At 36.4% G+C, this 23,968-nt stretch overlaps 1 protein-coding gene and 1 long non-coding RNA gene across 2 annotated transcripts in view; one reads left to right on the top strand and one right to left on the bottom strand.

Moving 5' to 3' along the window:
- Positions 1–23,968, bottom strand: part of LOC137250915 (uncharacterized) — a 570,288-nt gene that overhangs the window by 341,371 nt on the left and 204,949 nt on the right. The gene's annotated exons all lie outside the window — the stretch shown is intronic.
- Positions 326–20,807, top strand: RSG7 (Regulator of G-protein signaling 7). The gene is made up of 7 exons (XM_067779945.1): positions 326–2,229; positions 11,589–11,836; positions 13,316–13,499; positions 13,567–13,847; positions 15,169–15,282; positions 19,169–19,294; positions 19,364–20,807. Exons 1-7 carry the CDS (start codon positions 1,057–1,059, stop codon positions 19,689–19,691), a joined length of 2,454 nt encoding a protein of 817 aa, XP_067636046.1. The 5' UTR covers positions 326–1,056; the 3' UTR covers positions 19,692–20,807.

Here is a 23,968-nt window from a genome sequence, read left to right as displayed (position 1 = left end):
TTGTTCTTTTGACTCACGAGCAGTTAATAAGGGAGTTACCGACCATACCTTTTGTGAGTAGTGAGAGATACGAGTTAAGACTATGCGCTCCCATAAAACTTGACAGCAACAACAAAAATTACAAAAACCACAGACAAAAAGGACGTTATCGTAGAAAGAGTAACGAACGACCAATACTAAAGGAGGCAAAAAGCAAAAATGAAGAGCGCTAAGTAGACAAGCAGTGGTAGTTCCTGACACTGCCAGTGCCAGTGTCACGCAGCTTCGAGTGGCAAATTGACATTTTTACAGAATTCAGTATGCGGAAACTAACGGATGAAAAAAAAAGAAAACTGTGCAGTAGCGCATGGATACAAAGGAAAATTGTGATTATTTGAGTGAAAATGGAAAATATGAAATAGTTTAGTGAAAATTTATACGTTTATATGTAACTCAGAATATAAGTTAAGAACTAACAGAAAAGAAAGCAAAAAGTAAAGTTACAAAGTCTTTAGTATTATTTTTCATACGAAGAAAAAAATGTAGAGTGCAGTTGGCAAAGGAGGAGCAGAGAAAACGCACAAGAAAGGTATGAAATAACGAGTAGAAGAGCATGAAAGTTGAGTAGAGGAGCGTGAGAGGGTGGAGTTGTAGAGCGAAACGCCTCACCCCAAAATAAATACAAGAAACAAATTTCGAAAAAAAAAAAGTTTTGAAGCGTACACAGCGACGTTGCTGATATTACGAGTTTGTTCTGATACTTTTTTAATAAGTCACCCCTTCTGCTGCCGTCTGTATACCTTTGCTACTTTCATCAGCCTACGTAGAGCTTGAAGTATAATCGCTAACAGTGCGTGTACTTTTTACACGTTTAGTCCTTTTCGATTCGCTATGCGTGAGTAGTGTGGTGTATGTGTGCGTGTGATATATTTTACGGGAAACTCAAGTGAATAATTAATTTATCGGTTAAGAATAAAAAGAAATTTAGAATTTCAATAGAACACACGCATAGCAACGCTCTTTATTACACAGCAAGAAGTCTACACACATACACTTATACGTCTAATCCATTAAAAAATGGTAACGATGACTTCAGAGATGGACAAAACTCAAACTTCAATTGCCATGGCTGTTAAGTCTGCTGGTGTTGCTGATAATGTTGTTGTTGTGAGTGAGAATAGTTCACAAACAGCAGCAGAGGAGTCAATCCAGCACGCTGACGATGGTGGGACCGTCGTGACAGCAAAGACATTATCATTAGCCGTGAAGCCTTTTGAGTTGTCAAATGTAACAATTTCTATTGATTTGGCAAGTGACGATGAAGATGATGAGGCGTTGTCGGTAGATGCAACAACAGATGCAGTGATAAATACAACAGCAAAAGCACCCACCATACAAACAACAAGCACGTCAGCAGCAGAACAAACAACGCCCAAAACGGTGAACACGCCAACGCCTAATACACCTACAACAATAATTGCATGTGCAACTGAGTCTGCAACAACAAAAATTGCTGAAAATACAGCAAGCTCACCTACTATTACCACCGAAAAAACCACCACCACACTAGCCAACAAGGCTGAAAGCTCCGCACCACTTTTTGCAACTGCTGCAGCTTGTGATAACAATAACAGCATCGTCACAAAATCAGCAGCACAAGTAACCGTTAAATCGGCATCCACCAGTCAATGTGTCACTACCAATGTCATGAGCACGGTCACCGAATCCATGAGTAAGACTGCGTTCATTACCACTGCAGCAGCGTCTCCTACATCACCAGTCTTAGTGTCAGCGCTCACAGCAAAAGTGAATTTCAATGTGGGCACCAACAGCACAACTACCACCGCAACCACAACCACCAATATAAGCAATAACACGTGCACAACTAGTACGAATAGCACCAACAGTAGCGTAACCAGCATGTCTGCGCCGCCAGCTGCCCCAGGTGGTGTAGCTGGCAATAATGGCAATGGCACAAATAATAATGCCAGCGGTGCCGGTTTTGGTGTGGGCAGCACTAGCCATAGCTATCATCATTCGCATCATAATCAACAGCAACAACAACAGCAAGGTAATCAGCATAGTAAATCGTCAGCCGGTAGTGCTAGTGGCAGTAGTGGCGGTGCGGATGGCTCACACACAATATTGCCTGGTGCGGCGAAGGCTCAGGCTTTAAACATGCCCACAATAGGAAATCAGACACAACAGCGTCGCAATGAAGATGCACCCAATATTATGGTATACAAAAAGGTAATTAAATATTTTTTTTTTTGTGTGTTTTCTTACATAAACGAGATGGTGGGTGTGCTGAGAGCAAAGCACTACACAGTCAGCATTTTTAGGATTCATTGAAAGAGGGTTTGGATATAAATATTCTTCACAATAAAAACACGACTCGGATCTAACTTAAGATTGTGATTAAAAAAATTTTAACCAATCCTACTATGCTGCCGGAGGCTATCAGGTGAGTTCTGGTGTCATCGGCGTGCCTTCTGCTGGGGTTTAGATCTAAGGAAAGGCATGACGAGGTACCCCTTTCCCAGTTTCCTCTTTGCGTGACGGAATGCTTGCCATCCTCATAAGAAGGAAATTTTGGCTAGCTCTGTTTGAAATGAAATGTCTGGGCTCCAGCTCCTACATAAATCGAGGATAATGAAATGAAGGAGTAAAAAAGCAGCATTGTTGTTATTGTGATAAAGACACTCCCCGAAGGTTTTGGGGTAACAAGCCCATTAAGGTACTATCCCAACCATCTAGCGAACGATTCAGTATGAGCACATAAAACCTTCTAGGCCATGCCGTGCTCCCACCTTCCAGATCCATGAGGAACTTGGAGTCGCCACAGCCTCGGCTGCTACAGAAACAGGATTCGCCACGGTAAGCTGAGGTCCACAATTGGCTTGGAGAAGCTATACATTGCGCTGGCAACCACTTAAAATTATTTTAGTCGCTTCTTACGATAGGCATACCTGCCGCGGGTATATTTCAAGCACCCTTATCAGCTGGGGGTGCACGTTATGGTGTTCAATCTCCTCAGCGTTTTCCAAGCGAAGTTTGCTTTCATTAACATTGGATGCTATACGGTTATATGTATGATCCCAGGACAGGAAGTTTACGTAGGCCTGGCATCGCCTAAGTACGGGACATAGTGCCTCGACCACACCACTTTCTCTGGACAGAAATATTTTGTCCATTTATATAAAGGAAGTGCTTAAAATTTTTATACTCAGTTGAGCAGAGCTCACAGAGTATATTAAGTTTGATTGGATAACGGTTGGTTGTACAGGTATAAAGGAATCGAGATAGATATAGACTTCCATATATCAAAATAATCAGGATCGAAAAAAAATTTGATTGAGCCATGTCCGTCCGTCCGTTAACACGACAACTTGAGTAAATTTTGAGGTATCTTGATGAAATTTGGTATGTAGGTTCCTGAGCACTCATCTCAGATTGCTATTTAAAATGAACGATATCGGACTATAACCACGCCCACTTTTTCGATATCGAAAATTTCGAAAAACCGAAAAAGTGCAATAATTCATTACCAAAGACAGATAAAACAATAAAATTTAGTAGGTGAGTTGATCTTATGACGCAGAATGGAAAATTAGTAAAATTTTGGACAATGGGCGTGGCACCGCCCACTTTTAAAAGAAGGTAATTTAAAACTTTTGCAAGCTGTAATTTGGCAGTCGTTGAAGATATCATGATGAAATTTGGCAGGAACGTTACTCCTATTGCTATATGTACGCTCAATAAAAATTAGCACAATCGGAGAAGGACTACGCCCACTTTAAAAAAAAATGTTTAAAGTAAAATTTTAACAAAAAATGTAATATCTTTACAGTATATAAGTAAATTATGTCAACATTCAACTCCACTAATGATATGGTGCAACAAAATACAAAAATATAAGAAAATTTCAAAATGGGCGTGGCTCCGCCCTTGTTCATTTAATTTGTCTAGGATACTTTTAATGCCATAAGTCGAACAAAAATTTACCAATCCTTTTGAAATTTGGTAGGGTCATAGATTTTATGGCGTTAACTGTTTTCTGTGAAAATGGGCGAAATCGGTTCAAGCCACACCCAGTTTTTATACACAGTCGTCCGTCTGTCCTTCCCTAGGGCCGCTAACACGACAACTGGAGCAAAAATCGACATATCTTTACTGAACTTAGTTCACGTACTTATCTGAACGCACTTTATCTTGGTATAAAAAATGAACGAAATACGACTATGACCACGCCCACTTTTTCGAAGTCGAAAATTACGAAAAATTAAAAAAATGCCATAATTCTATACCAAATACGAAAAAAGGGATGAAACATGGTAATTTGATTGGTTTTTTGACGCGAAATATAACTTTAGAAAAAACTTTGTAAAATGGTTTGACACCTACCATATTAAGTAGAAGAAAATGAAAAAGTTCTGCAGGGCGAAATAAAAAACCCTTGAAATCTTAGCAGGAATACTGTTCGTGGTACTATATATATAAATAAATTAGCGGTATCCAACAGATGATGTTCTTGGTCACCCTGCTCCACATTTGGGTCGATATCTGGAAAACGCCTTCTCATATACAACTATCACCACTCTCTTTTAAAACTCTCATTAATACCTTTAATTTGATACCAATATCGTACAAACACATTCTAGAGTCACCCCTGGTCCACCTTTATGGCGATATCTCGAAAAGGCGTCCATCTATAGAACTAAGCCCCACGCCCTTTTAAAATACTCATTAACACCTTTCATTTGATACCCATTACGTATAAACATATTCTAGAGTCACCCCTGGTCCACCTTTATGGCGATATCTCGAAAAGGCGACCACCTATAGAACGAAGGCCCACTCCCTTTTAAAAATACTTATTAACACCTTTCGTTTGATACCCATATTGTACAAACGCATTCTAGAGTCACCCCTGGCCCACCTTTATGGCGATATCTCGAAAAGGCGACCACCTATACAACTGCCACCACTCCCTTTTAAAACCCTCATTAATACCTTTAATTTGATACCCATATCGTACAAACAAATTCTAGGGTCACTCCTGGTCCACCTTTATGGCGATATCTCGAAACGGCGTCCACCTATGGAGCTAAGGATCACTCCCTTTTAAAATACTCATTAGCACCTTTTTTTTTTGATACCCATATTGTACAAACACATTCTAGAGTCACCCCTGGTCCACCTTTATGGCGATATCTCGAAAAGGCGACCACCTATAGAACTAAGCCCCACGCCCTTTTAAAATACTCATTAACACCTTTCGTTTGATAGCCATATTGTACAAACACATTCTAGAGTCACCCCCTCCACCTTTATGGCGATATCTCGAAAAGGCCCTAAATGGCGTCCATCTATGGAACTATGGCCCACTCCCTCTTAAAATACTCTTTAATACCTTTCATTTGATACACATGTCATACAAACACATTCCATGGTTACCCTCGGTTCATTTTCCTACATGGTTATTTTCCCTTATGTTGCCACCATAGCTCTCAACTGAGTATGTAATGTTCGGTTACACCCGAACTTAACCTTCCTTACTTGTTTTATTTTATTTTTATTTTCTCCTTTTGTTCGTTTGACACGGCGTACATAGGTAGATTTTCAAGTTTTAGGCGGCCAAAAATATTTGATTGCCTATATCTTCTTAAAACTGTTCAATAAATGAAAAATTATAAAAATTTGTGTAATTAATCGGTCATATTAAAAAAATAGATTTTACACTGTGTAAAACTAAAAAATACCTGCGCAGTGAGGCTATCTTTCTTGTTGTACAGCAAGAAGTGTAATAACTTAGTTCTGTCTTTATCTAGGGTAAATTTTTAATTGGTTTTATGAAAAATTATAATAATTTGTGTAACTAATCGGTTATATTAGAATATACATTACACTGTGTAACACTAAAAAATAGCTAAATTTAATGCAGTTGGCAAGCTAATTGTGCCAAGTAGCATGTTCAAAACTAATATTCACTTGGACGGACTTGGAAACATAACAAAACTGGTTTCGAACACCAAAAAAAAAAAAAAATTAAAAATTTTTTTAACATCCTAAATAAAATAGGTTCTTTATCAATTTATAACTTTTAAAAATCACAAACACCATTAATAATGTTAGTATTTACCCGAAATATCAGAATCCATCACAACTACTCAATTCAATTGTTTTGAAACTTAAAATATTCACGTTAAAACATGCGATTTCACATAGGTTAAAAAAAAACTATAACACGCGTTTCAGAAATAGCTAAATTCCGATTACTCGACAGCTAACGCCAGGTATGCGATGGATGGGAAGGGCTAGAATTATTGTTCACCTGCCTATTCTTAAGCTGTGGAAGTGCTTTTTTTGTAATTGTGGCAAATTTCAGAAATTCAATTATGGCCGCCTAAATGTCTAAAATCTACGTACGTGCGGCGCCTTAATCTGTGAAGTTTCATGTTTATAGCTCAATGAGAAGTTACTCTTAAATCCATTGCAAGATTTGTATGAAAAGCGGACAAACATTCAACCGACCTAATATAAAGGAATTAAAATTTGTTCTCTCGAAGTAATTCTAGTTGCTTTCATTGTTAAATTACGATGCCTGCACTTGACCTGATCTTGGTAAAAGTTAGGCTAAAAGCCGTGTGTGAGAATTTACATTGGTCTAACCAGAAATTCCATAATTTTTCTTTCTTAAGCCACTTTCTTTAAAACATAAAGTCAAGCTTCACATTACTCACATCCGCAAGACGCTTTTATTAGAACAATTAGGACTGTGATATAAACTGTAAGATTTAATAATTTAGGTGTAAAGTTTTAATGTTAAAAATATATAATTATGTACAATATAGAATTTTTTTGTCGCAGACGTAAAAGCCTCATTATCGTTTAAGCTTACAATGAACTTATAAAGTGTTATATTTCTTTAGAGTCAATTTATTGTTTACTTTTTAGTTAATTTTATTAACCAAAATAATAAAAGCTTATTTTTAAAAAAGTTTTTTTTTTCTTCAATTTTATTTTTTACTTTTTAGTTCGTTTTATTAACAAGTAATAGAAGCTTGTTCTTAGAAAAGCTTTAAATATAAGTAAAGGAGGTGAAACAAAAACACATATTTCAGTTACATCTGCGTATAATGCGGATTGGAATTTATTTGTACACATTTTATGCGCAGCAACTTCAGAGGTGTATTCAAAGTTTAAAGCATAGTAAATATAAGTATTGAAGTCATGAGCCTGGGCATTCGCGCAAAAATTGCATGGCGCCAGCGCCAATGCGGTGCCAGCTCAATGGTAGCTCATTGACGAAATGACTCCAAGCGAATTTTTGACGCTACTTAGTAGTGAGTGCGTAGTACATTTTACTTGCGCTATTGAGTGAAACGCCTTTTGTGTGTCAGGCACGAGTTTGGTGTTATTGGCGCTACTGGCAATGATGACACTGAGCTGTTGACGGTAGCGCTGGTAGTTCAGATTTTGAATCAGAGAAAGAATTGATGACCCGTGTAAATTATTATGGCTTTGGCCGTGTAAATTATTATGGTGTATTTGTATATTTTAGATTTAATGCACAATTAATATATGTGTGTTTGAGCGGCCAAATAATAACAGTAGTATTGCTAAAGTGCTGCTTAGTTGATGGAATGTCGCTAATTTCCTAGCGATGATCAGCAGATTGTCAATATTTCGTTCAACGGACGCGCGAAATTGCCACATCTGCTCAAATTTTCCATTCTTGATTTAACTTAAGCTGTTATGCCAATATTTTTCAGCCAGCTTTTTTCAAATAGGTAATTTTTCCAAAAGCAAAATAAATTACAGAAAATATTACAGAGTTAAACAGCCTTAAAAATTCAGCTATGTTGGTTATACACAGAAATACAACAGAGGGTTGTGTCTCCGCTTTTCGGAAGCGTTGAGATTCACCACGCGTGACACACGTGATTCACCACGTCCAAATATGACAATCCACGGATAGGTACCGGCGGGTTTGTATGGGACTTAGGCTGTTATGCCAAAGTAAATACAAATCTTTACCGATAACTGTGTTATCGATTAATTTATCGAATTCTAACAAAGTAATATTGCATTGTCATCGGAGTTATACATGTGTGCAAAATTTCAGCTCAATCGGACACCGGGAAGTGTATCAAATTTAACTTGCAAGATTCCATTACAGACAACAAAAGTGAAACTAAATAAAAGCTTATAAAAATGTGCAAATTGGAGCATTGTCTATTTTCAGCCAGTATTTTCTAAACGGTTTTATTTAGGTTGACTTGACAGGCTGGCTGGCTGGTTGGCACAAATTTTGTAATTGAAATTTAAGTAACTTCCCGATAAGCTACAAGCTTGGGACTTAGAATATAGTCCAAACCCGATGACAATGCAATAATAAGAAAAAAAAACTCCAATAGGTGGCGCATGGATCGAAATATTTCAAAAATCGTATTTGTGGTCCGATTTGGTTCATATTTGGAACACATAATACATACATAAATAGAAAGCGACCTATGAACAAAAATCGCCACTAGGTGGCGCAAGGATCGAGATATTCAAAAGAATCGTATATGTGGTCTGATATGGCTCATATTTGGAACAAATATTACATACAGTCCGGTAGAAGTGACATCAAAATATTTTGGAGTTCGAGGAGGGACAAACATACGTGGCGCAGAGTCGAGTAAAGTCTTTGGAAGGATTATGTATTGAGGCCTTAGATTGTAATAAATTGTCAGGAAAGATTCCTTTTAGTAATGAGTCACTAAATGAACTAAATAGAATGGGAAATAATAGGCAATTAAATAAAGACTAAAAACTTGAAAATAAAATAATTAAAAAACAAATTTTTAAGTTAAACGGTTTTATTGAAAACAATACTTACATGAAGTAATAATAATACTAAAAGCTAGTACTAGTCATCACACTCCTCATCAGTCTAGGGCTAAAGACGTTGGGCGCGTGAAATTTCTAAAAATGTGAGGCGTAGCATAATCTTATTAAGGTTCAGTTGGTTTTACTTATTACTATCAATAGAAATTTGAAGCGTCCAACGCTTTAATTTAATTGTCTGATCAACGCCCTAGATTAATGAGGAGTGTGATGACTAGCTCCTAGGACGTACCTAATTATTTTCTAGCTTTTAGTATTATTATTACTTCATGTAAGCAATGTTTTCAATAAAACCGTTTAACTTAAAATTTTCTTTTTTAAATTGTTTTATTAAAACTGCAGATCATCGGTCCCATGGAAGACTAACACTATTTCAGTTGTTCATGTGCATAGTTCCTTTTTAGGGTGGAAGACTACCTGTTTGCATGGTAAAAATATCATAAAAATTTATTTTTCGCTGTTTTGGGACGAATATCTCAGAAGTCAGAAACAAGAAAGTTACTCGTAACACGACCCACCCCCTTACATCTTCAAAATCTATACTACTTATAAAAAAAAGTCATTATATGTCTATTTAATGTCATAACCCCGCACAAGAAGCTTCGCGTTGAAAACGGTTTTTTGTATTTTAAAGCTTAGCTATGTGAGATGGTTTGTGTGAAGAAATCTATAAAATGTGCGTGGCAAATTGCTAAAATGTAGTAAAAAACATAAAGTTGTAAATATAATAGCTATAAATCGCAACGAATCATTAGATTTGTATATTTCTTACTTGCAATCAAACTTTGAGATATTTTATTTCGTTCTGCTTTGAAGCGAATAGTTGATTACTTTTTATGTTTGTGTGTGTGTTCGTTGTCAACCATTCGTTCAAACATTTTTTCGGCGAGAGGTTTTCGCCGCATCAATCAAATGCATTTTCATTCACTACACTTAGCCGATTTCGTTAAAACCAATAAAGTGTTCCTTTAAAGTCTATTTCGTGAACTGGATCAGAGACCGATTAATTCTAAAAACTCAGATTTAGGACGCGGCTGCCTAATAACTTCTAGCCTAGATTACGAGGTACTTAGGACACTCTTTTCCTGGGTAATGGACTAGGGAACGATCTGTGAGAAATCATACAATATATGACGCGATTTTTTTGACAAAATTTTTTTCAAAGAGCGGACTGCTAGAACTTTGGATAGAGAAAAAGAAAGAAAGCAAAAACTAGAACAAGATAGAGTGATAGAATGAGATAAATATAGAGATAGAGGAAGCGGAAAGGGAACAGAAAGAGGGAAGGAGATAGAAAGTCGGAGAGGGATAAAGAGAAGCAGAGAAATAGAAAGTGAGAGGAGGAGAGAATAAAAGAGAGAGGATAAGGGAGGTGAGGAGAGAGAGAGGGGAGTAAGAGATGAAAACTTCTTAAATGTAATTCAGATAAATCAAGGGTTAGGCAGAGCAACATGTGCTGGGTCAGCCAGTATTTTATGAAATACTACCTGCGATGATCGGCCTGTTACATCACATATAGCCAACTTCACGTCTTCTTGTTGTACAATTTATTTCTTTCTGAAGCCTTCTGCTTCATTTATTTTTACTTCCAAATAAAACATTATTTTTTATGTTTGCTTATATGAATAAACTACATTTTCGGGGGTTAGGGGGCTTATAGAATATACACGCGGCAGGTATGGCTGTCGTAAGAGGGGACTAAAATATTTGATTAGAAGGGATGTGTAGTGCAACCCTTTCAAGGGGTTGCTTATAGCTTCACCAACCCAATTGTCAACCTCACCTACTCGTGAGGACTCCTGTTTATTTAGCACCCAAGGTTCTGGCGAGTAGGCATGTCCTTGAAGGTTCAATGTGGTTCTATTAAATCGTTCCGGATATGGTCGGCCTCAATGGTGCTTATTGCCGGAAAGGCAAAGGACCAACAACATAGATAATACTCTCCAAAGCCTCCAGGGAGTGTCTTTATCGCAACTACACAACATACGATCAGGTTTTTGTATGTTATGCTGGGTAGGAACAACAATAACTAACCATGAAAGTGAATTGCTTTTGCAAAGCGGGGATTGCCCAATTGGTTGAAACTGTATTGAAGCATTTTTTACAAGCAATTTTATAATTTTTTTATTTACTAATAAAGGCTATGGTAGCGAATGGAAAATGATGCACCGACTCAGAAAGTATTCTTATCGGAACCAGCCCACGAAAGCAGGGGAAGAGGTCAGCCCTCGCTGTGCTAGAAGGACCATTTAGAAGGCGACTTGAGCAATTTGTTGGACGGTAAACCCCGTTTAAACAGTTAAGAGCCAATTAAGAAAGAAGAAAGCGTTTGGTCGAAAGCTTTTAACAGGTCGAGTGCCACTAGAAGTGTCCAGTTACAATGTGGAAATCTGGACTAAAGGCGTTTGTGGCATTTGGTTCAATGGTAGTTAAAATATTTTTTTATTAAAGTAAGGTTATGAACAGTATATTATTCTCTATAGGCGGAAGGTGGGATTTCGGGTGACTGGTAACTGCCCTTGGATTCAGTAGAGATAACATTTTGCTGTCTATTTTGATACTTCAGAAATGTCAAAGTAACTCTCACACAGCCAAGGTGTACACAATCGGCATGGCACTGCCTGCTACCTGGGCCTATGGAGGCATTCTCATCCCATCATATGTTTTGTGTTTCAAGCTCTTTATTTACATTATGTTCTTTAATCTCTATATAGATGGAAGCAATTATCGAAAGAATGCAAGCAGAATCAACTGGTGTAGTGGTGCGTACCGTCAAAGCGTTTATGAGCAAAGTTCCATCAGTGTTTACCGGTGCAGATTTGATTGCTTGGATAGTGAAGAATTCTGATGTCGAAGACGTAACAGAAGCGTTACATTTTGCTCACTTACTTGCCTCGCATGGATATATTTTTCCAATCGATGATCATCAGTTGACAGTGAAAAATGATGGAACATTTTATAGGTGAGTTTTTAACCTAAATGCATACATTTTTAATTGAACAGTTTGAATGTGTGACACACAGTGAGAGATGTATTCTAGGTGACGCTCACCGATCACTAAAAGCGCGTATAACGCTATTAGATCAGCAAAAAGATAGCACACTTTTAGGCGCAATATGTTCAAAAAGGTTGTTTAAGAGTTTCGTTGTTCTTAGGCCCGGTTTTCAGTAGTTAGTTAAGCTAAGCTTAAACTAAGTTTGCTTAAACTCTAGTCAAATTCAAACTCCAGTTAAACTACTGAGACATTTTTCACTCACAGTTTAAGGCCGTCTTCGGGGTAGGCTTTTTAATTTGTAGATACAACAGCTGGATTATAGTTCTCCAGTTGATATCCAACTTCATTCTCCAATCACTATCCAACCTTTGAAAAATTTTGTAAAATTTATAGTTCTCGAGTTGATCTCCAACGTCATTAGCATTTTTAAATTATTATCCAACCTTTGAGAGATTTTGAGAATTGTACAGTTCTCAAATGAATATTCAACACGTTTTTTATTTTATTTTCGTGAAAATACTGTAATATTGGAATCTTACACTTGAGTCCAGTTAAAGAACCACAAGTTGGGAACTATCATTTTTTCAACTTAAGTAATAGCATTTTGCGCTATATAAAAAAATCCCTCTTTTGCTGAGTACACTATGATTCCCAAGTTGGGCCACTGATTCGTACCAACTCTTGAGATTTTAAGGGTATTGTAACCAATTTACTTGCAAATCCTCTTATTTGCAACCTTCTGCTAAGTTCGAATCACTAAACTGTTGAATAAATAACTCCAATATTTAATAATGCAAAATGGCCTTTATTAAAGTACTTCACAATAAATAACTTTACTATTGCCCGACAGATAGCGTGCTTAATCGAAAACTGATTTAAGCGCCTCTACTATTACTGCCTTTTATACTCTTTGATTTCCTCGTTGCATCTTCTAGGCGCTTCTGTTCTAGAATCTACTAGTTGGTTATCTGTTATAATTATAACTACAGATGTACGTGTACAGCTCGTGTATTTGTGAGCGACATTTCCCCAATTATAATTGCATATCTCAAATAAGATATCTGCATGTGTTTGTGCGTTGTGTATGTGTAGACCTAATGATTGAATTATTGATGTGCAAGCAAGTCACTGTTTAGCATCGGCTTAGAGATGGCAGTACCCTTAGTGTTGCTAATATTCGTAACAGTATGCTAGTTATCAGCATGAGATCTAATCGTCCTCAAACCCTAATGCTTGTTGGGTATATTCGACGGCATTCCTAGCGAAGGCAAATCACCGATAGGTTAACTAGAGTTTAACCCTGCCAGATCGGCCGCTTAAGCTCAGCTTACAGTAGACTGAAAAACTACAGAATAAGTTTAAGCTTAGTTTAACTAACAAACTCAGCTGGACTTGTACTGAAAACTGAGCCTTATTGTCATCTAATTATTTCCTTTCATTTCAAAGATTTCAAACACCCTACTTTTGGCCATCAAATTGCTGGGAACCCGAAAATACAGACTATGCTGTGTATTTGTGTAAACGTACAATGCAAAATAAAACAAGATTAGAATTGGCTGACTATGAGGCGGAAAATTTAGCAAAATTACAAAAAATGTTTTCACGCAAATGGGAATTCATTTTTATGCAGGTTAGTGAATGAAACTATTTTTCTTTTTTTAACTTTTTACATTTAACTTTTATTTTCTAACCAACAGGCGGAGTCACAAAGTAAGGTGGCGAAAAAACGTGATAAGTTGGAACGCAAAGTCTTAGACTCTCAGGAGCGCGCTTTCTGGGATGTGCATCGCCCAATGCCTGGTTGTGTTAATACAACAGAAATCGATATAAAGAAAGCATATCGGCGCGGTGGTCATGGGTCTGGCACATCCGGTGGTGCCGTGGCAAAGAATCCTGTTGAACAGGTGACACGTGTTATTGCGTTACGGAAGCAGAAGCTTGAGCGGCGTACAATTAAAGTGTCAAAAGCAGCAGAGGCGTAAGTTATACAGAAATGTCTTATGAAATCTTGACCCTATAGAGCTTCTAGTGTTTTTAAAAAGGATAAAATTATTTTATAACATAAACCCTGTTACTCAACAGAGTGCTAATTTTGAGATGGTGTTGCCCTGGTAACACTTAATTTAGAATAAGTTTTTAATCGTTTTGTGATTCAATCAAGACCGAACTGCTGAAAGGATTTCGATGTAATTTGACACAGAGATAGACAAGAGTGGGTTGTTATATTTTATACAGTGAGGGGTGGGGTCTTTTACCACTTGTGCAAAGTAGCTTTTTAATTATTTCTGGCCATTATAACTTCAGTATATTGACTTTGAAGAGCGTATACAGACTTTATAGAAGTATTACCGTTTTGGGATAGTTTGCGGATAGATCCTTCTTGAGTATGAGCTATAAGTGAGCCATGTTTCATAGAAATAAGGTCAGCCATAATTTCGTTCAAAAGTTGTGGTGTGATTGAGTCACAAACATCTGGTCGTACCGACAGCGAAACATCCAGATATTTATACACCTCAACATGTATAGTTGATGATTCATACGAGTATATGTAGATTAGGATTTACGGGAGAATTTCAGACTCATTCCGGCACTATTTCCCGAATATTTCACGGATGTTTGGGGTCGAGTAAATTTTTCGGTTATTCTTCAAATCATTGCGGAGCTATTTCAGGGTGGGCCATATTGGGATGAGTTTTTTGATGAATTCGCGGCTCTTTGGCCCAGTTTCGGATTATGTTCTGGAAATTTTCTAGATTGCTTCATGGCAGTTAAGAGACAGTTTAAGGATTGTTTTAAGGTCCTTTTTGCGGCTATTTTAAGATTTTTTGGATTTCTTCGGAACCGTTTTGGGATTATGACACAGATCTTCTCGGGAATCATATCGAAATGATATCGGGATATTTTTGAACTTTCGCCGAATCATTGCGGGAGGGTTTTCTGAACTATTTCGAGAACATTTCGTAAAAAAATTGTTTAAGCGAAATATATCGTTCCTGCTATGAATTATTACGCGTTTATCTCCGGACTCTTTCGCGGTTGTGTGTGCTATATTTTCGCGATGATCGCGGGATTGTATCAATAATATTTTCTGAACTATCTCGGGACTCTTTTCAGGATTATATCCATCTTATTTAACATAGTATAATATCTTTGATCATTCCATTAGAGTTGTGCTTCATGGGGAGGCCTAATTTTATAATAGGTTTAGATTTTCTGATAAGGTTAGTTTTTACTGGCCGTCCAAAATGTTTGCATATGTTAATGATTACTAATTACCCACTTTATTTCTTGTAATCCAGTCTGGTTTCCTACTACGAGCAATACAATGAGTTCGATTACTTTATTACATTACCAGAGTTGCCCAATCCTTGGCAAACCGATAGCACAGAAATGTGGGATGCGGAACGTAACTCGTAAGTATATTAATTGAAATACCTATGGACGTATGTATGTATGTTTATTGTGTTCACCGAGTAACCTGAACAGTCACATACCACAACTCCAAATTATGAAAAATTTACTAAGGAGGGATTTAAAAATTTTTGAGAGCTATTTCAGCTAAACTTCCCATCAATCTGCACAGTATCCTGCTGATATTTTGTTATGAACGTAATTTCCATGGTGGTCTATGATATTTCATAAATAGGTTGTCAATGCCATTTGCTTAATTTGACATAGTTAGGAAGCCTTGATCAGCCATCACTTTCCAAAGGAATAGAAAAATCTGATTTGAATCTATTTAGGCTTGGAATTATCTAGGGATCCTGTCAATTCATGTATCCACCAGGTAAACAGAGTTAAAGTCGTATTGTTTCCAAACCCGGGGAAGCTCGATCGACTGCCTTCGTCGTATCGAACAAATAGCCTCAATTATTTCGTTTTAAAGGACATGGACACAAGTTTTTATCAGCACATACCAGAAAGTCAAACTAAAGAAACTTCCTCTATATGGGAATCAATTTGCCCCCTTTAGAGATTATCAAGAGATTAATATTAGCGGCTACCGTTTACATAGAGACGAGTTCTTTTCTCTGCCGATCCAGATTCTGTTTAAATTCATTGCGGTTATCTCGAAAAAAGGCATACCAGTCGTTTAATATTGTTCTGATGACCATTTTGAGCTCCGCTTCCTTGGTCTGCTATCTTAAGGACACACGCAAGTAATCACTTATTTGAGCAAACCCCACAGGACGGTTTGTTTCGGCACAACAGGTGCTATGAGAACGGCCTATGTTGATGCACCTAGTGCCTTAGGAGGAATACGTCCCTTCGCTTTTGTTATAGAGAAAGATCGCGTACTTGAAAATTTTTAGCAGGGTATGCCAACAAAGAGAATCATCCTCGTGCGTTTTAGTCTCAAACAACTAAAATAAAACAAAAATCAGGTTAGGTTCCCGGCATAATAAGCTGCTAAGCAGCGTTTTTCGTCAATAACATTTCTGTGGGCTAATCACCACGTGCCACTACATTCTACGATATAACAGAAGTAACCTAAGTCTATCCGATTGCTCAAGCCTTATCCTTTTTACATTGACAAATGAATGGCTGTTCCATTTCTTTACGATAACGGTTATCTCACCATATGGAGGCTCTCTTGTATAAATGGTGTCCGTGATGTGGACTAAAATGCTCTAGAAGGTACTTAAATACATTAAAAGTCTACACATACAGTAACATCGCGTGGAACCATAAGCTGTATTAGGCGGCAAGTGTCGAGGAACATGCGCAAGTGGTAGAAAAATGCTCATAGAAGAAAATATATAAATTAGGTCGTCATTGGCAACAGATTTAGGAAGGGGAGCTATAGGAATAAATGGCTGATCTTATTATGTTAGGTTAGGTTAGGCTGAACTGGCCGGTCCATGAGGACCTCACATAGACTGAATGAGTCCGTAGTGTTGCCATAAGTTTCTTTTAACGACCAAACTGAAAAACCCTATCAAAAACTAGGACCTATGTTATAAAATAACGAAGCAAGCTTCAAGGGATGCGCCTTTTTTAGCTAGTTCATCCGCTTTTTCATTCCCATCTATTCCCAAATGCCCTGGGACCCAATATGGATGTATGCGTCTCCCTGTCCCGATTCTCTCCAGGGACTGCTTACACTCTAATACGCATTTAAATGCTGTGCTATGCGATATTATTGCCTTAATTGCTGTTTGACTGTCAATATAAAAGTTAACACGATTGCAGCTTGGGCTATTTTCTTCCAGGGTTTCTACTGCTTTGGTTACGGCTAATATTTCCGCTTGGAAACGCTACAGTAATCCGGGAGCCTGTAGGATCTGTTTATTTCCGGATAAGCATAGTATACCGCAGACCCTACTCCTTCCATTACTTTGGAACCATCTGTGTACACATGTATCGCCTCGTCCGCCATTTGAGCACACCTGCGCCAACCGTCCACCTCTATTGTGGCCTTAAGATCGCCCTCGAAGCGCAGATAGGCAGTCAGGTAGTCCGTTCGTATTGTCATTGATGACGCTATACTACTATGGACGTATGGTCGGCGCTCAAGCTGCCCGAGGCACCGAGCCTGGTTGCAGTTGTTCACGCTATGCTCTTTGCTACCAGGCCTACAGGTGGAATGTGCAGAATGGCATACAGTGCAGCCGTCGGGGTTGTTTTCAGGGCTCCCGTAATGCTATGCATTGATAGTCTGCATACCCCCTCTAATTTTTTGAGGTAGATTGTTTTTTGTGTGTCTTTCCACCAAACAAGAACTCCATAGTATAGAATAGGGCTTACAATCGCTGTAAAACCCCAATGAGAAGGAGAGGGCGATAAGCCCCACCTACACCCCAGCATTGTTTTACATGCATAGAGTGCCGTTGAGGCCTCCTTCACCCTCTCCTCCACGTTGATCTTCCATGACAGCTTACTGTCTAGGATGATTCCTAGATATTTTATGCAAGGTTTCTCCTGTTCCCTCCTAACTTACGCCTGATCCAATTTGGGACCTTGTACCTCTTTATAAACAAGACCATATCCGTCTTCTCCGCGTTGACTTTCAACCCGACATTTGATGCCGAGGTATGAATATCCCGAAGCACCCGGTCCATCAAAGAGCTAATGGTTGGAAGGCAAGTCCAACGCTCTAAAGACAAGCCTTCATTTAATGGGAGTACCTATCTACTACAGTTATCAGATTTCAAATCACCAAGTATGGTAGCTCCTAGAAAACTTCTAGTTTTAATGCAGAGGAATGTAGTTTTATAACATAAGCTTGGTGCTTGGTTCTGATAACACTATGGATACACTCAGTTCAAATGTTTAAACTAACTTAAATAAAGCAAGTAAAAACGGGACTGTCTTCGGCTGTGCCGAAGACTTCATACCTTTCATGAATGGGGCTGAACAATAATCTTATCCCGCTCGTAATCTCCGAATAATCGGATGTATAAGATAAGAAATATATAGTGAACAGATCTACATACCTTAACGATTTTTAAGATAAATATAAAATAAAAAATAGGTAGGTACTTTGTGTGAGGATGCAAAGTTTCAGGTTTTTTGTGGTCTGCGTGTAAAAACTATGACTACGAATAACGTATTTCAACAATATATGACGTTAACGTAACTATTTGATGAAATTTGATGAATTTTGAAGCTTCTAGCCGTAAAAAGGGGGCAAAAATTAGAGTTTATATGGGGTATATAATATATATATCACCGATCTCTATGATTTTTTCAGACAACAATATATGCTATATACGTAAGCATTCGTTGAAATTTGAAGCCTCTAGCTCTTAAAATAGGGCAGTAATTACGAAAAGTTCCTTATCTGAACAATCGGTTGTGAGGGATATATACTATATATACGACCGATATCATCAATTTTTTCAGGCAACAATACGTGCAATATACGAAAGTATATGGTGAAGTTTGAAGCTTCAATCTGTTAAATTGGGTAAGATATTACAAAAATACTCTTTTTCTGAAAAATCGGTTGTATGGAGGATATATGCTATAGTGGTCCGATCCGGTCGGTTCCGACAAATGTCTAATCGGACACCCAAATACACCCGCTCACCAAATTTTATCAAGATATCTCAAAAATTGAGGGACTAGTTTGCATACAAACAGACAGACGGACAGACGGATGGCTAAATCAACTCAGCTCTTCAACCTGATTATTTCGGTATACTTAATGGTGGGTCTATCTATTTTCATTTAAGGACTTACAGTTCTCGGTTTCGTGACGAAATTAATATACCATTTCATTTTCATGAAAGGTATAATTAAGAGCATTATTATGCATCACTACTCCTTTACTCATAATTTTGTAATCACTTACAGAAAAGAAGTTCCGTTGCGCCGTGTTAAACGTTGGGGCTTCAGCTTACGTGAGTTACTCAACGATCCAGTTGGACGTGAACAATTTGCAAAATTTCTCGAAAAAGAGTATAGCGGTGAAAACTTGAAGTGAGTTTCAGTTATTAAATAATATTCAAATTTCATAAAAAATATAAATATCTAAATTTTTTTCGAAAGGTTCTGGGAGTCGGTACAACAAATGAAAACCCTACCACAATCCGAAATCAAGGAAGCAATAAAAAAAATTTGGCATGAATTTCTTGCACCTGATGCACCGTGTCCAGTGAACGTAGATTCCAAATCAGTGGAATTGGCACGCGAAGCAGTCAATGCTGTTAACGGTCCAAATAGGTGGTGTTTTGATGTGGCCGCTGCGCATGTCTATCATCTGATGAAGAGTGATTCATATTCACGTTACTTACGCTCTGAAATGTACAAAGATTATTTGAATTGTTCGCGAAAGAAAACTAAATCAATACCAAATTTATTCGGCGTTAAACGTTAAAAAAATAATAGAGAATGAAAAAACTGATATGATTTCTAGAATGCTAGGGCAGCGACATTATAGAATAACTAAATTAATATCTATTGGATTACTTTACACAGCTATGCAGTTTGACATTGTGTTGAATATATAGCAAAAAAAAATGAAATATGCTACGTTAAGCTATAGGGCAAAAAGTTAGAGAAAAAGGCCTGCTTGCATAGGCATGGCTATTACTGAAGTAAAAAAAAGAGGCTGGATTACTGACAAGCAGGAATTGAAATATGCGTGTTTTTGTTATAGTGGAATATTTTCCAAATTGATTGATTTAATTTTACGGGTAATTGGTATATAGTTATATCTTTTTAACTGATACCAAAGAGGTATGTATTTATGTTTATATTTTCCTTTTATTTTTGTTAAGGGGAATTGTCATAAAATTAATTAGAGAGTTATAATATCAAATAAATATTAAATATATAATGAAAATTTAGTTATAGGAACCAAAAAAAAAACCAATACCGTAAAATATTAGATGATGTTTGAAAATAAAATATATGAAGTATACAAATAACTACTCGCGTATATGCATAAATAAATAGATATATAAATAAGTATACTGCGTATTTACATAATATGTATTGTAATATTAAATAGAGTGTATGTCTGAATGTTGATTGTAATTTTAAAAGCATGCATACTAGAGCGGGTCAAATTGTATTGATGGATTTTTTTTTTCATCAGGAGTATAGCAAAAACGTAATCTACCGATGATTCTAAGAAAAATTGCTGAAAACACCATAGCTCTAAGTCCGATTTCGAGTCCCCCACTTTTGCAAAATAGATATTTTGCCATATGAATATAGGGTTTGGCAAAAAAATCTTCATAGCTTCTGATAGAATTATAGGCAAAATATAATATTGGGCTTACTTTAAAGGTATTTTACGTACATTTCATAATCTGTATTAATATCTATAATGTTTTTGAATTTCGGTAGAGATATCAGGCTTAAATTATGAGAAATTAGCCTAAAATGAACTTTGAACTACTATATTATTATTTTTAACAAATTTCTTATGGAACATTTTTTTTCTTTACAGCTAAAATAAAGTTCAGAACATTTCCAACAACTTTCATTCAGACAGTTTTTCTTTTTTCGAATTCGTTTTAGTAGACAAAAATTTTCAAAAAAAAAAACCTATATTTTCCAGTAATAAGCAAAAAAAATACAAAATTTTTATAATTTTAATGTAATTTATTTAAAAAATTATTTTTTTTTACCTAGAATTGACCTTTTTAACGTATTTTTCAAAACAAAAGTAATGTTGTGTTATTATTTTTTAAAATCTTTTTTGCTCTCCATTCGTGGTTGTTTTTCACGACTTTCTGCTCTCACAGCCATAACACCTTTTTTTCTATAACACGTTTGGAAACAGATGTTAACAACTGTACATATCTTTCTGTTCCTTGTATATGCATTGGAATATTAGGATCATCTAGTGTTGGCTCATCATAATCTAAGAATTGTACCAAGTGATCGCATGGAATATTTCTTGTGAATGCCGTTTCAGATAGTAAATTATCGTCATTCAAATCAATGATATAAGTATAATCTGAAGCATTAAAATTGATATTATATTTTTTGTAGTTGGATCAAGTATTTTTTGTCGATAGTATAAAATTTTTTTGATGGCTCTATCACTATGGCTTTTCTATGATCAAATAACATTGTTGATAAAATGTTTTCTGGATGAGCGTAATATGAATTAGTTTGGATTACACCATCTACAATACACATCCATCACCAACCATCAACACCATCTACAATACACAATCTACAATGCATATACAAGGAACAGAAAGATATGTACAGTTGTTAACATCTGTTTCCAAACGTGTTATAGAAAAAAAACGTGAAGGTGTTATGGCTGTGAGAGCAGAAAGTCCTGAAAAACAACCACGAATGGAGAGCAAAAAACATTTTAAAAAATAATAACATAACGTTACTTTTATTTTGAAAAATACGTTAAAATGGTCAATTCTAAATAAACAAATAATTTTTTAAATAAATTACATTAAAATTATAAAAATTGTGTTTTTTTTTTTTTGCTTAATACTTGAAAATATAGATTTTTTTTTGAAAATTTTTTTCTACTAAAACGAATTCGAAAAAAGAAAAACTGAATTAAAGTTGTTGGAAATGTTCTAAGCTTATTTTAGCTGTAAAGAAAAAAAATTTTCCATAAGAAATTTGTTAAAAATGATAATATAGTAGTTCAAAGTTCATTTTAGGCTAATTTCTCATAATTTAAGCCTGATATCTCTACTAAAATTCAAAAACATTATAGATATTAATACAGATTCAAAAATGTACGTAAAATTCCCTTAAAGTAAGCCCAATATTATATTTTTCCTATAATTCTATCAGAAGCTATGAAGATTTTTTGGCCAAACCCTACATTCATATGGCAAAATATCTATTTTGCAAAAGTGGGGACTCGAAATCGGACTTAGAGCTATGGTGTTTTCAGTAATTTTTCTTAGAATCATCTGTAGATTACGTTTTTGCTATACTCCTGTTTAAAGAATAATTTGACCCGCTCTAATGCATACATATGGTATATAAAAAATGTTCAATGTATTGAGCATATTCAAAAATAAACTGCCAATGCTTATTTAAGTTGCTTTACGGAATTATGTTCTTAAGACTGACCAATTAGCTGTTGCGTAGCAAAAGCACGCCAGTCACTTGTTGTTATGGTCGAGCCACAATGTTTTTCATACATATGCGTTCAACGCAATCGTATGCATTCCAGTAACATCGCCACAATCAGCCAAGGTGTTGCATTTGTAAATATAAAAGAATTTCAGATTTGGCAATTGCAGTTTATTTCGCCTTGCTACGCCTCACGCTTTTGGAAATTTCACGCGCCCAACGCTTTTATTTATTTGTCTGATCAACGCCCTAGATTGATGAGGAATGTGATGACTAGTACCTAGGATCTACCTATTATTTTGAAGTAACTTCTCCCCGACTGTATTGTAACGAATTTAGGGAAAATCCGCTTATTTGAAACCTTTTGCAAACGTTCGAATCGCTATATTGTCGAATAAATAACTTGATGATGCTAATATTCGTCACAGTATGTTATATTTGCAAAAAATATGAGTCAAATACGACCACAAATAGGAGTTTTTTGAATATCTCGATTTTTATTTCTATATGTAATATGTGCTCCAAATTGGACCAAAAATACGATTGTTTTAATATATCGATCCATGCTTAGTGGAGTTTTTTCTTCTTGTTATTGCATTGTCATCGGGTTCTGAACTATATTCCAAGTTTCAAGCTTGTAGCTTATCGAGAACTTACTTAAATTTCAATTACAATATTCGTAAACAACGCTCGCTATACAGAGTCAAGCTAAATGAAACCGTTTAAAATACTTGCTAACATATTTGTTGTGTTCTATTCATTTGTTAAATTGCAGTTTTTAACAGTGAACAATTTTAGAAAAGTAAAAAAAAAAAAAGTTGGAAAAATAATTTCCATTGCAAAATGTGAAAGCACCCAGCCGAATCAAATGCCAAATTCTTCTTCTTATGCTTTGCTTACAACAACAGTTGGAAGATGGATACTTTTTCAGATCAGATGGCGCTAGTGTCGCACGATCTGCCGTTCTCCATACCAAAATACGTGCAATCTACTCATAATGCATAATATTGTGTTAAACGCATCTTTATGAAAAACTGCTTATGTGACGGGTCTTTTAGATATAGCTGACAGCATATCGTAATAGCAAGGGATAGAAAGGGTTCCACATGCCTTAACCTACTGCTAAAGACAAGTTTCAATGGAAACACCTTCTGGCACAGAGCTGCTTTATCTATTCATATGACATGGTCTAGACAGCAGCTAGGGAATAACCGTGAAAACTGTTATTTCGAATACTTCGAACGTCATATCGTCTGCTTTTTGCCGGGTCCAATTTTTTTTTAAATGGACGTTGTGGCAGCGCGCTGCCCTCAAGTGGCCCAATGAAACCAGGCTAATCCTGTTCACGCGATCGATTTATACATATATATAATAACTTTTTTTTTTTTTTTTTTTATTTTGCCGAGTCTTTGATGGGCAGCGGTTTGTCAAGCGTCACGATCTGAGACTGCTCAGCTACAGAAGAAATTTCATCAGCCAAGCGTAATACTTAAAGAGAACAGAAGCAAACGTATTATACATTAATTTAGAGAGGTGAGAACAATCTTTTTTATAGAAAAAAGGGAGTCCGAGCTATCAAAT

This window comes from Eurosta solidaginis, chromosome 4 (genome assembly GCF_040869045.1).
Source record: "Eurosta solidaginis isolate ZX-2024a chromosome 4, ASM4086904v1, whole genome shotgun sequence".
In the NCBI taxonomy this organism is placed as follows: Eukaryota; Metazoa; Arthropoda; class Insecta; order Diptera; family Tephritidae; genus Eurosta; species Eurosta solidaginis.
The sequence above is the reverse complement of the archived record's forward strand: the minus strand, read 5'-3'. Positions and strand labels throughout refer to the sequence as shown.